The following is a 12,198-nucleotide window of genomic DNA, read 5'->3' as shown; positions in this document are numbered from 1 at the left end:
CTTGTGCCTGATTCTGGTTCTCTGGCTGGCACAACCCATCCTTTTCTACATTTTGAGTTATTGTTTAAACCCCCAGCTTACTCTTTCCCAAACTGTCACAGGGCTGCGATTCTAAGAGATTTTAGAGATACCGTGGTGGTGGGTGGTGGCGGGGGGTGGTTATCCATGCACAGACACCTGGCCTCCACTCTGAGAGCCAGAGCACTGAGTTTGTTCCTTTTGATTCTCCCTGCTCACTGGTTCACAGCACAGTGTGCCTGGCAGTGAAGTTCAGGTACTCGGGTCCCTGGGTAGATGGGGGATGGAGTGGGGGAGGACACACTGGATTGGGGGGTGCTTTGTGAAATTGCATGTGTTCCGTAAAGATTCGGACACTTCTGCCTAAGGAGGGGGGGGCTTCTGTCTTAGAAAGGCTGCTTCGTAGGGCTCTATTATTAACGGGGGTGGGGGGAAAATCGTTACTTATTTAAGTATCAATTCAAAGAATGAGAAAGGAGTGCTAAGGCAGACAATTATCGGAAACCAAGGAATATAAGAAGGGTGTCCTGGGCTGTGGGGATAGGAGGGAACTGAAGATAAAACACTCACCATTGTGCTCACCAAATCCCTGCTTTATCTTGGGCAGCTCACCTCAAGGTGAGGTCTCGACCTTCCTGGGTCTCAGATCTTCCCATTTGGGGGATGAGGAGTTTGGACAAGAAGGTCTCCACAGTCCCCACTGGCTCCAAAGTTTCCATTTAAAAAACATGTGTGACCCAGACAGCATTTGCTTCTCACCAGCTGCATAGCAGTACCGAGGGTGCCCAAGGACTGAAATAAACATGAACTACCACATGGATTTCTGTTTTGGTTATAGAAAGCAAAGTTGGATGGTCTCGTAGTTCTTCTGTGTCGTTGCTGCACAATACGTCATTCCAGTAGCTGAAATTTCCCAATCGAATTTGCCTTTGCTGATTTGGCTGTCGAATGTCCGCCTAGCCATAGGCTAACCACTTGTTTGACTTAAAACCACAGAAGAATGCTCTAACAATGACACATTTCTATTTCTTCTCACCCAATCATGCAAAATGAGCAAAGATAGGAATAGAAAGTAAGGGGAAAAAAAAAAAAAAGAGCTAGTCAGCGATCTAGGTATTTTAAACATCTTGGTATTTGGAAACCTCTGGCTAATCACAGCTTTTTTTTTTTTTTTTTGGTTCATTTATCATCCAGATGTTCACCGTCATGGAAGCGCCACTTGAAACTATTTCAGCTAATAACTTAGAAGTGGAAAAATTCGTATCTTTGTCTCTGTGTCCTTTGGTGCCCCATTTCCCCCTCACTCTTCTAAGTAGCTCTTCTTCAAAATCTCCTGGGAATGTGGCGGTTTTGCCAGATGCTTAGGTGTTAGCCGTCACATGTCTTTTTTAATCTTCACGACCATTCTGTACCCTGTCTGCTTGAATTATAGATTGCATTTGTCAAATAATGACACATGCAATTGGATGTCTTCTAAGACCTTTGAAATTCCACTTCCTTGAGTTGAGATTAAAGTGGGTATTATCTGCACGGCTGTGGTCAAGGCTGGGATGTTTGGAGACCTGCACAAAAGTTTTTCTAGGTCGGCCAGTGCCAACTCTTACCGTCTCTAGGGGAAAGAAAGCCAGCTCCCTTTTGCTGCTGAAAGGTGGAAATGGATACCGTAAAAACTACCTAAAAAGGGGGTCCCAGTTAGAAATGACCATACAGTTAGCAACTTTTTGAAGCATGACTGTCCCTTGGAACGTCCTGACTGTGTGTTTCTTTGGGTGTCCAGGAAGCGTTATCTGTCGTGAGCGAGGACCAGTCATTGTTTGAGTGCGCATACGGCACGCCGCACCTGGCCAAGACGGACATGACCGCGTCCTCCTCCAGCGACTATGGACAGACATCCAAGATGAGCCCACGTGTCCCTCAGCAGGACTGGCTGTCTCAACCCCCAGCCAGGGTCACCATCAAGATGGAATGTAACCCTAACCAGGTGAATGGCTCAAGGTAAGGAGACTGCTGGCTCTTGCTCTCCCAGACCTCTGGTTTTCCCACCCCTTGAAAAGGCAAAGTGGAAATTGATCACGCTTCCCCCGAGATGGTTTCAGAAACTCAGGGCATTGAACAGTAACACTGGGTAATGCTGAGAAAATGTGTTCTCCAGTGGTTTGCGTGGAGGATAGAGGTTGTAAAACCAGTAGTACATTTACCGAGAACTCGCTTTGAAGATGAGATGTTCAATTCCACTTCCCAGACGTGAGGGCTTTGTGGGAGGGGGCCTTGCCCACATATGGCAGAATTTGTCTCTGAGGTTTTTATTGCCTGGAAAGTAAAGCTGTCTTCTGTTTTCATGGAGGGAGAGTGTCAGCTAGTGGCCAGGCAGTGTAGCATATGTCCAAGCCCTATGACATTGCTAACGGACCTACTTTCTGTGTCCTCCAGCCCCCCGCCCCCCAACCTTCTCTCCTCTGTCACCTTCTTTGGATGCTTGCTTTTTCTTCTCATCTTTACTTACACTTAAAACCAAGCACCAGTGTCACCCATAAGTATTAACTCTCCTGAGTTTGTCACGATAATGCTGCGGTCACCTAGAATGTATTAGTGAATTACCGAATGTATTATCCCTGACACTCAAAAGCATTTCTTTTTCTTTTTCTAAATTTATCTGTTTGTTTATTTTTGTCTGCGTTGGGTCTTCGTTGCTGCGTGCGGGCTTTTCTCTAGTTGCAGCGAGCAGGGGCTTCTCATTGCGGTGGCTTCTCTTGCTGCGGAGCACAGGCTCTAGGCACGTGGGCTTCAGTAGTTGTGGCACATGGGCTCAGTAGTTGTGGCTCATGGTCTCTAGAGCACAGGCTCAGTAGTTGTGGCGCACGGGCTTAGTTGCTCCATGGCATGTGGGATCTTCCCGGGCCAGGGCTTGAACCTGTGTCCCCGGCATTGGCAGGTGGATTCTTAACCAGTGTGCCACCAGGGAAGCCCACAAAAGCATTTCATTGGATGTAGTTTTGAAGAGTCAGGTTGATTTCAATTATGATATAATACCCCATATATATTCAGAAAGAATCGTATCAAATCTCAAGACAAAGAAAGAATAATTGCATTTAAATTTGTATGATCTGCCCAGAGTCACAAGAGCAGCTCACAAGTTTTAGTGCTTTACTATGTATAAAGCCCTTTTACATCTGATGGCCTGTCAGTCCTCCAGGCAGCCCTGTGAGGAATGCTTATCCCCATTCGATGGATGAGGAAACTGAGACTCAGGCATTTTCTGGCTAACCCAGATCAGCACTTAAAGCAACTCAGAATTTGGATTCCAATCAAGGGTGTTTGACTCCACACCCAGTGCATTTTCCCCACTCTGTCGCAGCTATAATAGGCCCTTTTTGCTACGTATATATTTTAATGCGAAATATGTTTTTTATAAGTGTCATGTTTTATAAGTGCTGGAAACCATTGCATCAACTTCTAGTGTGGTGTCCGTGAAGGTGCCAAGTCACAGCCCTCAGAGGGAATGTCAACCATGAGGCTGGACGTGCCAAACAGGGAGATGGGAGGGGCCAGAACGTCCCTGGGCCCTGAGAAGTCAGTTCGCTTCTGTGCGTCGAGTTTCTTCTTGAAAGTGGGAACGCTAATTCTGATGTTGCCTATTTCCTACAGCACTGGTCCTTTAAAGGGAATTCAAGCCCAGGCAGACCCATCTTAGGCCTCGTCAAGGGGCTAATTCCTAGACTTCTGAAAGGACCATGGTAGAAAAGGCAAGCATAGGGTCCAGGATGCCAGAGTCCCGGCCAGCTCCTCGTTATATGTAAATATGTTACAGGTAAATCCTATCCATCTGATAGAATGGTCCCACTGACCGTTCGCTGTATCTGTTTCTGAGACTTGGAGGCATGCAGGTTAATCCTGTTCTGAAGAAGGTAGCGGTGTTTGTATAAAAGGGTAGTTGTGGAGCCAACCCTGTAAACACTGATGGATTCTATTTTTTGGTGGAGTCACGTGATCCCACGCATGCCGGGGCAGTCACGGTGGGAGCATTAAGAGCAAGATGCATTTCTAAAGCGTTCTTCTTCCAAGGCTAGTTTCTACCTATGGGAGATACATCAGCCCGTGTGTGTGCGCACGCGCATGTGTGTGTGTGTGCGTATGTGTGTGTGCGTGTGTGTGAGAGAGAGAGGGAGATTGTGTGTGCAAGGGAGAGATGATGAGAGAGATAGAGATGGAGATGGAGAGAGTGGAAGATAAATAATTAGAGAGAGAGGGAAAGAACACTTCGGGCAGAGGGCACTGAGATGGTCTCCAGCTGGCAGCTGGCAGAGCGAGCCGTGCCCTGGCCCTTATTTGTGGAGTCTGGCCTAGGGCCAGCTCCAGGAATGCCAGTCTGGATTTAGCAAGCCTCAGAAAGGAGACTGAATGAGGAGGTGAGAACAATGTTGCAGAAATGAAACTTCCTCTCCTTCTCGCTGAATTTAAATAGATGAATGGATAAATAAGTAAGCAAACAAATAAATAAGAGAGAAGTGTGAATACCGGTTCCTTCAATGCCGGCCTGTGCTTCCCTTCAAGAGCTGATGTCCACCTGCCCTCCTGGCCAAGCCCTGGGGCCTCCTTCCCAGCCCGAGGTGGTCATCACAGGGATTCGGGATGGGTGGGGGGACTTGAGGTGACCCTGAGCCTGGCCTAGGGGCTTCAAGTCCCCAAGAAAGACACGGGCCCCCGGAAAGCTTCTCCCGCGTTCCTCGGCCGGCTGACCTTGGAAAGCTTCTTGGCCGTTCGTCTGTCAGGCAGCTGCGAAGCTGCGGACTCAGGCGAGGGTCTCTTTCCTGGGAAGGGAAATCATTTTTGGAGAAACTGGACCATTTTCTTGCAAGGGGACAATGGAAGCGTCAGTAGCTTCCACTCTCAGGCCCTCATGGAATCCTAAGATGCTCAGAATGCTCCCCTCAGAGGATGGTTAAAGGCAGTTCCAGCTTTGGGAGCAAACTGGAATGTGTTTCGGTGGCGGCTACCGAGGGAAGTCAGCCTTGTCGTGGTCCTTGTCCTCCTCCTGGATGTCCAGTGGTGCTGGCCCAGCAGCCGCTGCCCGGGAGGTGGGCACGGCTGCCTGCATTTGCCTGGTAACTTGATGGGAAATGGCAAGCCTGGTGTGGAGCAAGGGGTGAGGGGCATGGGGAGGAGGGGCACTGGGGGGAGGAGGACGTGGGGGAGGAGCACGGGGGGAGGAGCAGAGGGGGTGAGGGGAACGGGGGTGAGGGGCGTGGGGGGGAGGAGCAGAGGGGGGAGGAGCACAGGGGGAGGAGCAGAGGGGGGAGGAGCACGGGGGTGAGGGGCACGGGGGTTAGGGGCGTGGGGGGGAGGAGCAGAGGGGGGAGGAGTGGGGGGGGAGGAACACGGGGGGAGGAGCAGAGGGGGAGGAGGATGGAGGGGAGGAGTGTGGGGGGAGGAACACGGGGGAAGGAGCAGAGGGGGGAGGAGCATGGGGGAGGAGCACAGCTTGTGGAACTGAGGTATGATGCAGATGTCAGCTGGTCACCAAGTGCCCTCCTTCCCCTCACCGTGGAACGTTCTGGGGAAACAGGAGGCAGACATATATTGGTCCTCTTTGTAGAAGAGTCTTTTGCCCGTCTTTTCCGAGCTCCACGTGCTGGATCCAGCTCAGTGGGGCTGGTCTGGTGTGTCCGTCAGGGTTCTCCAGAGAAACAAAACCAGTGGAATGCACAATGAAGAGGTTTGCTGTAAGGAACTGGCTCACACAGTTGTGGAAGCTGTCAAGTCTGAGATCTGTAGGGTGTACCAGCAGGCTGCAATCTCAAGGAGTAGGTACAACAGTCTTTTTTTGTTTTTTCAAATTTATTTTATTTTTTTGTACAGCAGGTTCTTATTAGTGATTATTTTATACATATTAGTGTATACACGTCAATCCCAGTCTCCCAATTCGTCCCACCCTCCCCCCGCCGCTCTCCCCCCTTGGTGTCCATACGTTTGTTCTGTACATCTGTGTCTCTATTTCAGATGCAACAGTCTTGAGGCAGAATTCCTTCTTCCTTAGGGGAAGCTCAGGTTTTGTTCTTTAGACCTTCAATTGATGAGATGAGGCCCACCCACATTATCAAGGATAATCACCTTTATTTAAAATCAATGGTTGGTAGATGTTAACCGCATCTGTGAAATACCTTCAGACCAACACCTCGACTGGCATTGGATTAAGTCACTGAGTGCAGTGGCCTGGCCAGGTGGACACAGGACACCGACCACACCTGGTGCTTCTGGCCCCTTGGCTGGTCAGTGGTTAGTGGGGCCGTTCCTTTCAGATTTGCAAATCAGCATTTCCTGGGGTAGCCAGTTCCCTGTCCCTGAAGGGGCTCAGCCTGGCTGGATGGGAAGTGTTGGGGGCTGTCGCACGTCAGATTGATGGTCACCAGGACCGGCCTTCAGGCTGTGACCTTGTGGAATATTGCAAGTGGGTGGTGAGGCCCAGTCTGCTCTTCAGAGCATGACGGGCTGCCCAAAGGGGCGTGGAGGAAGGAAAAACTCAAAATTCATCAGCGGACCTAAGGCCCATTTCATCTCGAGGATTGGAAGAGGCCGGCAGACAGGGCTGCCCGGGATCAGATCCGCAGACTTTGCCAGCTTGCGGCGTGGTCTTCACACGTGTCAGCTCCAGTTCCATAAAAGGGAACGTGGACCTGCATGGACTCTGCTTTCATTCTAGAGACCTTGAATGGGCCCCTGGCTGTACCAGCTCTGCCCAAAGTGTCAGGGGGCAGAGGCCCAGGTCATGGAGACAGGGATCCTCCCTGGAGGGGCTCACGGCAGAGACACTGCAGAGGTGAGCGCGGTCGAGCACCAGGGACCAGGATGCAGCTCGTAAATGTGCTGCCTCCCTGCATCTTTCCGGAGATGCTGGCTGCCTCACCCACCACCTGGAAGCCCCAGGCCAGGGGTGCTGGGAGTTAGGGACTGCAGCAGGAAAGGAAGCGCATCTCCTGGCCCCCAGCCCAGTAGCTCCGTCTCATTGTTCTTGCTCTGAGCTTTTGTGTGGTGGGCTTCCGTACAGTACACTTGCCTCTTGAAGTCACGTTCAGGGGGAGTTTACGTAAGTCAAAAATCGGACTTTGGCTGGAACGGACAGGCTGTTACCTTTGTGGCCCCTTGGTGCTCTTTTGCAAACACCCCCCCGGGGGGGGGAGAGCCCCCTGTACAGCCTGGGCATTGCCAGAACGTGACCTAGCTCCCTCCGCATAAGATACGGTCCCTGGGAATGGTCCTGTCTGTCCCTATCGACTCATTACCCTCGGAGGAAAAGGCCAAGGCTTGGAGGAGGGAGGAACTGAATTTCCCAAGCAAGTGATGGAATTCTGCAAAACCTTAGCCCCAATGCGCACACAAGCTCCTGAAATGAAATATGAGTGGTGAAATGAGATCTACTGCCATTATAACAGAGCTCTATAAAAAATAATGAAAGGAAAACAGGAGAGAAAGGAACCATGCCTTGTGAGCCAACAGGGATGTAATTGTGGGTTTGGCTTGGCGGCTGCCGTATCAGAGGACATGATTCTTGCAGACACTAATCCAATTGCACATTGTGTAGACACAAGACATCACTTCTCAGCTTCGGTGGTCCCTGACACCCTGCCTTTCCCCTTTCTTCACTCCAGCCTCACACACAAGAAACCCCCAAGTGTTCACACAATGGAGACGTGTCAGTGCAGCCCAGCTGGAACAGCTGTTCACAGAGGGCCCTGCTGGGGCTTCAGAACTGCCTGGCCTCCAGCGAGCCCCCTGCTGTTGGCCTTAATTCTATGTGAGGTTCCTAAGGCCCAAGCCACTGTAGACTGGCAAGATAGACGAAGAAACACACACACGCACACACACACTCATACTCACATGCGGTCCACAAGAAAATTGTCTTCCATCACAAGCAGGCAGTATGGTGTGCAAGCCTTTACTCTCTCTCAGCATCCCTGTCTCGGAGATTCAGTCAACTCTCAGGCGGGTGGAATTGGGCATCCTTCATCCTTCCACAGGCAGTAAAAACTCCTGGTAGCCCACCAGGAAGTCGTGGCAATTCCGTGCTGCCCCCCTGGAGGCTCCCTGCAGCTGGAATTGAATGACTCTGTGTGCCACACTGTGAGTCCTGCTCTTAGCCCAGTACCCAAGCCACCTGGAGCCATTCATCTATTGTTGAGGTCTGTTGGGTGAGAGGTCCCCTGGTGCGCTGATCTTCAAAGTAGGGCCCTAAGATCCGCTGCATCAGCACCATCTGGGAGCTTGTTAGAGATTCAGATTCTCAGGCCCTGCCCAGACCTGCTGAGTCCAAAGCTCTGGGGGTGGGACCCAGCACTCCTGCTTTAACAAGCTCCCCCTCCCCTGCCCCGGGATTCTGACACTCACCGGTCTGAGAAACAGTCCCGTGGCAGCATCCAGGGAGAGAAAAAAAATGAGAATCCCCGGAACTGGTTAAAGGTGGCCTATAGAGTGGATAATCTGGGAGAACAAAGTGCAGAGGAGGGTTCGCTCCCAGGAAGTCTGTCTGCCTAGGTGGACGGCCACCCTGCTCGCCTCTCACTGCAGTGGCTTTTGTCTGGCTGAGCCTGTGAGGTGAGAGACTGGGCCTCGCCTCTCTCTGTTGTCTGGGAAGGAGATTCACTGTGTGCTGTGAAGAACTCCAGCCTAGGATCAGATGACAGGATGCTTTTGAGGTAATATTTAAAAAGCATGCGGTCTGGAGTGTGATGAAGATGACAGAAAAGGGGGCTACCTGATTGGTCCATCTTGGTGTCAGACGTCCTGGTTACGCACGGAGTCATTCATTCGTCCAGCAAGTATGTACTGAGCACCTATTATGTGCAGTCACTGTTTTAGGTACTTGACATACAGTCGTAAAACATACACAAAAATATTGCCTCTCTAAGTTCACTTTCTAACGGGAAAGACAGCCAGTGAACCAGATAGCTAATTAAAGGCTAACAGGTTAGATTGTGGTAAGTGCTAAGGAAAAAAGAAAACTAAAGCAGGGCAGGGGGTGGCAGGTCTAGAAAGGGCAGCCTGAAAAGATCCCCTCTGAGAACATGACATTTGAGTAAAGCCCCAAAGTCAGTGAGGGAGAAGGTCCCATGGTTACCCAGTAGGAGAATATTCCAGGCAAAGGGAGTGGTGAGTGCAGAGACCCTGAGGTCAGCCTGAAGTGTTGGAGGACAGTCGTGGCTAATGTTCAGTGACCAAGGGGAAGAGTGATAGGAGATGAGGTTGAGTGATCGTGAGGCCAGTGAGGGGCTTTGATCTTCACTCTGAGCGAGCTAGGAGACCGCTGGGGGCTGTAAGCAGAGGAGGGACGTGACGTCACTCAGATTTAGCAGGATCTCCCTGGCTCCTGTGTTGAAGCCAAGACCACTAGGAGGCCCTTCAGGAGTTAGGGTAAGAGATGGTGAGGCCTGCGTAAGGGTGGTTGCGATGCAGGGGTGGGAAAAGTGATTGCATTCTGGACGTATTTTGAAGGTAGAACAGTTGTGTTTTGCTGATGGGTATGGAGTGAGGAAGAGGGAAGTGAGGCTGAGCCCCAGGTTTGGGGGGTGTACCCCAAATGAGGGGTGGACAAACCACAACTGGAATCCTCCTGAGAATCGAGCCTAGGCCCCGCTAAGTATCAGCCCAGACGCAGGAGGCTTGCACTTACCTCTAATAGGCACCAGGCAAAATAGGACGAGCTCTGGACTCCTTGCCTGAGTTCAGGGGATCTTACTCATTAAACCAGTGCTTCGCAGATGCCGTGCCTGCGCCCCCAGGGAGCCATTTGGCAGTGTCTGCAGACAGGTTTTTTTTTTTTGCGGTATGTGGGCCTCTCACTGTTGTGGCCTCTCCCGTTGCGGAGCACAGGCTCCGGACGCGCAGGCTCAGTGGCCATGGCTCACGGGCCCAGCCACTCCACGGCATGTGGGATCCTCCCGGACTGGGTCACGAACCCGTGTCCCCTGCATCGGCAGGCGGATTCTCAACCACCGCGCCACCAGGGAAGCCCTGAAGACGGGTTTGACTGTCACACCTGTGAGGCGTTCCTGGCATCTAGTGAGTTGAGGCTAGAGGTGCCGCTCAGCGGCCTACAACACACAGGACAGCATCTGCCCCCAGAAAGAATCACCTGGCCCCCAAGGTCTGTCATCTCGAAGTGGAGAACTCTGCACTAAACCATTTATTTGGTGTTTACTCTTCATCATAGACAGTGTTTGCTATGAAGATGAGTTAAGAGAAGCTTACGGTCCATCAAAGGTGAAAAAGATTCCGTGAGGTCGCGTGACAAGTACAAGTTCAGGGGGATGCTCTGGGCCTGGCCATAGCAGGGATGAGAGTATGACTCAGTTTCCCCAGGCAGGAAAGACTCCCAGAGGAGTGATACTAATATTTCTATAACGCACTGATTTATTAATAGATTTTAGGATACAACATATCATCCAATTTCCTCATTAAATCTATGAGATGGCATTAAGATTATACCCATTTTACGCATGGAGACCATTGAGTCTCCGTAACTTAAGTCCGCCTGCCATGGGCCGTGTGACCCCAGGCCTGTGCTCCTCTTCCTCCCTCGGGGCTGCTTCCTTTAGCCAGGCATCACCTCTGTGTTGGCAGGGATGGTGGAGTTTCTCCAGGTGATAGATGAGCAATATGTCCGATTTTTTGTCTTCTGAGAGGCATTAAATCCAAATACCAACCATATTTTGATTTCTTGTATATATTACACAGTTAAAAAAATTTACTTTCCTCTCATTTTACTCATTATAACAGATCAATTAAACTGCACTCATCTTTACATTCCCTTCATGAGGTGATTTCAAACAGAACCACATTTAACAAATAATTCGCGTGATGGGAGACCTACGGTCTGAGCCCAGCGGTGGCTCTCAGTAAATACTCATTGGCCTGAAATTAAAAATAAAAAATTCTCAGTTTTAGGATAGTGACTATTCCAGTTCCCTGTGTGTCATTGTGTTGGAAGAGGTGCTTTGCCCAGTTCCTGCGTACAGAGCAACATCTTAGCGGAAGGTCTTTTAACATCAGTTTTCTCATTTTACGTGGAATACTCAATATTTGACATTTGAAAGCGGCTCCCTGGGACTGGTCTCCCTCATGCCTTTCTACTTTGATGCATTGAGATTTGACTTCATGTATATCTTCTTACATTTTCTAGAAGACTTTATGTCTTCTTTTAGGACAGTGAAATTTGCAGCTATAATCACATTTGTTCCTTTCTGCCTTAAGGTTCTGAATCCGACTGGCATAAAAGATGTTTCCTAGTTAAGCTTGGCCACCTTCCAAACCTTCCAAGCTGTGGGCGGCTCAGTGTTGGAGACTGGAAAACTAGTGGTTTTCCCAACTGTGCTAGTGAGGTCGGGTGGTAATAGTTTGTCCTACTTGTAAGGGGCCTTGAGTCTTTACAGACATCAGTTCATTGGGCTGCAGGGCTGAGACATGGATTGAAAGGGCCTCACTTGGGGAAGATTTAGTGAGAGAGTCAAGTTCTCTGGGGCTCCCTCTCTGTCTGGAGCAGACTTTTTCTCATCCCCCTTCCTTAGTAGCACTCATGAGCATCTTTGCCATTTCTTGGGGTGTCAAATGAATGGACACCATTTTGGAGAACAGCCTAAGAGCTGTGCTCTTCCTTATGATGTAAGTGAATCCCATCGGGTCACTGTGGATATTGACATTGGGACAAGGGCACTGCTTGGCATTTTCTATCCTGAAAGGAAAATCATCTTGGTTAACCAGAATTTACATAGCCTTTTAGGAAAATAAAACCCTGAAAGCACCATAATGGCTATCGGGCTTACTTCTTTCCTCTCTGAAAAATGAAAGTGTTTTGAGAAAAGCATACACACACGCACACAAGATAGAAAAGGTGCTACATCTTTGTCAGGTAACTATTTGTAGACATCTTATTCTACAGAATACTTTATTCTAAAGGATGCGTTTCCTCCTCAGTTTTCAAGACCTAAATGTGCTGTGATCTTGCTGATACCATTTTCGGCTGTTAAACCATGAAACTTTCTCAGGGAAACTTCAGACCCCTTTTGGGGACAAAGAACTAACTGTTGGTGGTGACTTTTTAAATTAATTTCGTCTTCAACTGCTTAGGAGAAGGGAGAAGGGAGAAGGGAACAGGCCTGGTGGGAAGAGGCTGAAATTCCAGGTGTAAGAGAG

At 49.9% G+C, this 12,198-nt stretch overlaps 1 protein-coding gene across 11 annotated transcripts in view; it reads left to right on the top strand.

Annotated features, from left to right (window-relative positions):
• Positions 1-12,198, top strand: part of ERG (ETS transcription factor ERG) — a 278,833-nt gene that overhangs the window by 214,752 nt on the left and 51,883 nt on the right. For all 11 annotated transcript variants that reach the window (XM_079921908.1, XM_079921907.1, XM_079921913.1 and 8 more), the window contains one exon: positions 1,796-2,013. In XM_079921908.1, the coding sequence (XP_079778034.1) occupies positions 1,796-2,013 (218 nt within the window). The remainder of the gene's footprint in view (positions 1-1,795; positions 2,014-12,198) is intronic.

This window comes from Stenella coeruleoalba, assembly GCF_951394435.1.
Source record: "Stenella coeruleoalba genome assembly, chromosome: 5".
Taxonomy (NCBI): domain Eukaryota; kingdom Metazoa; phylum Chordata; class Mammalia; order Artiodactyla; family Delphinidae; genus Stenella; species Stenella coeruleoalba.
This window is presented reverse-complemented; position numbering and strand designations above follow the sequence as displayed.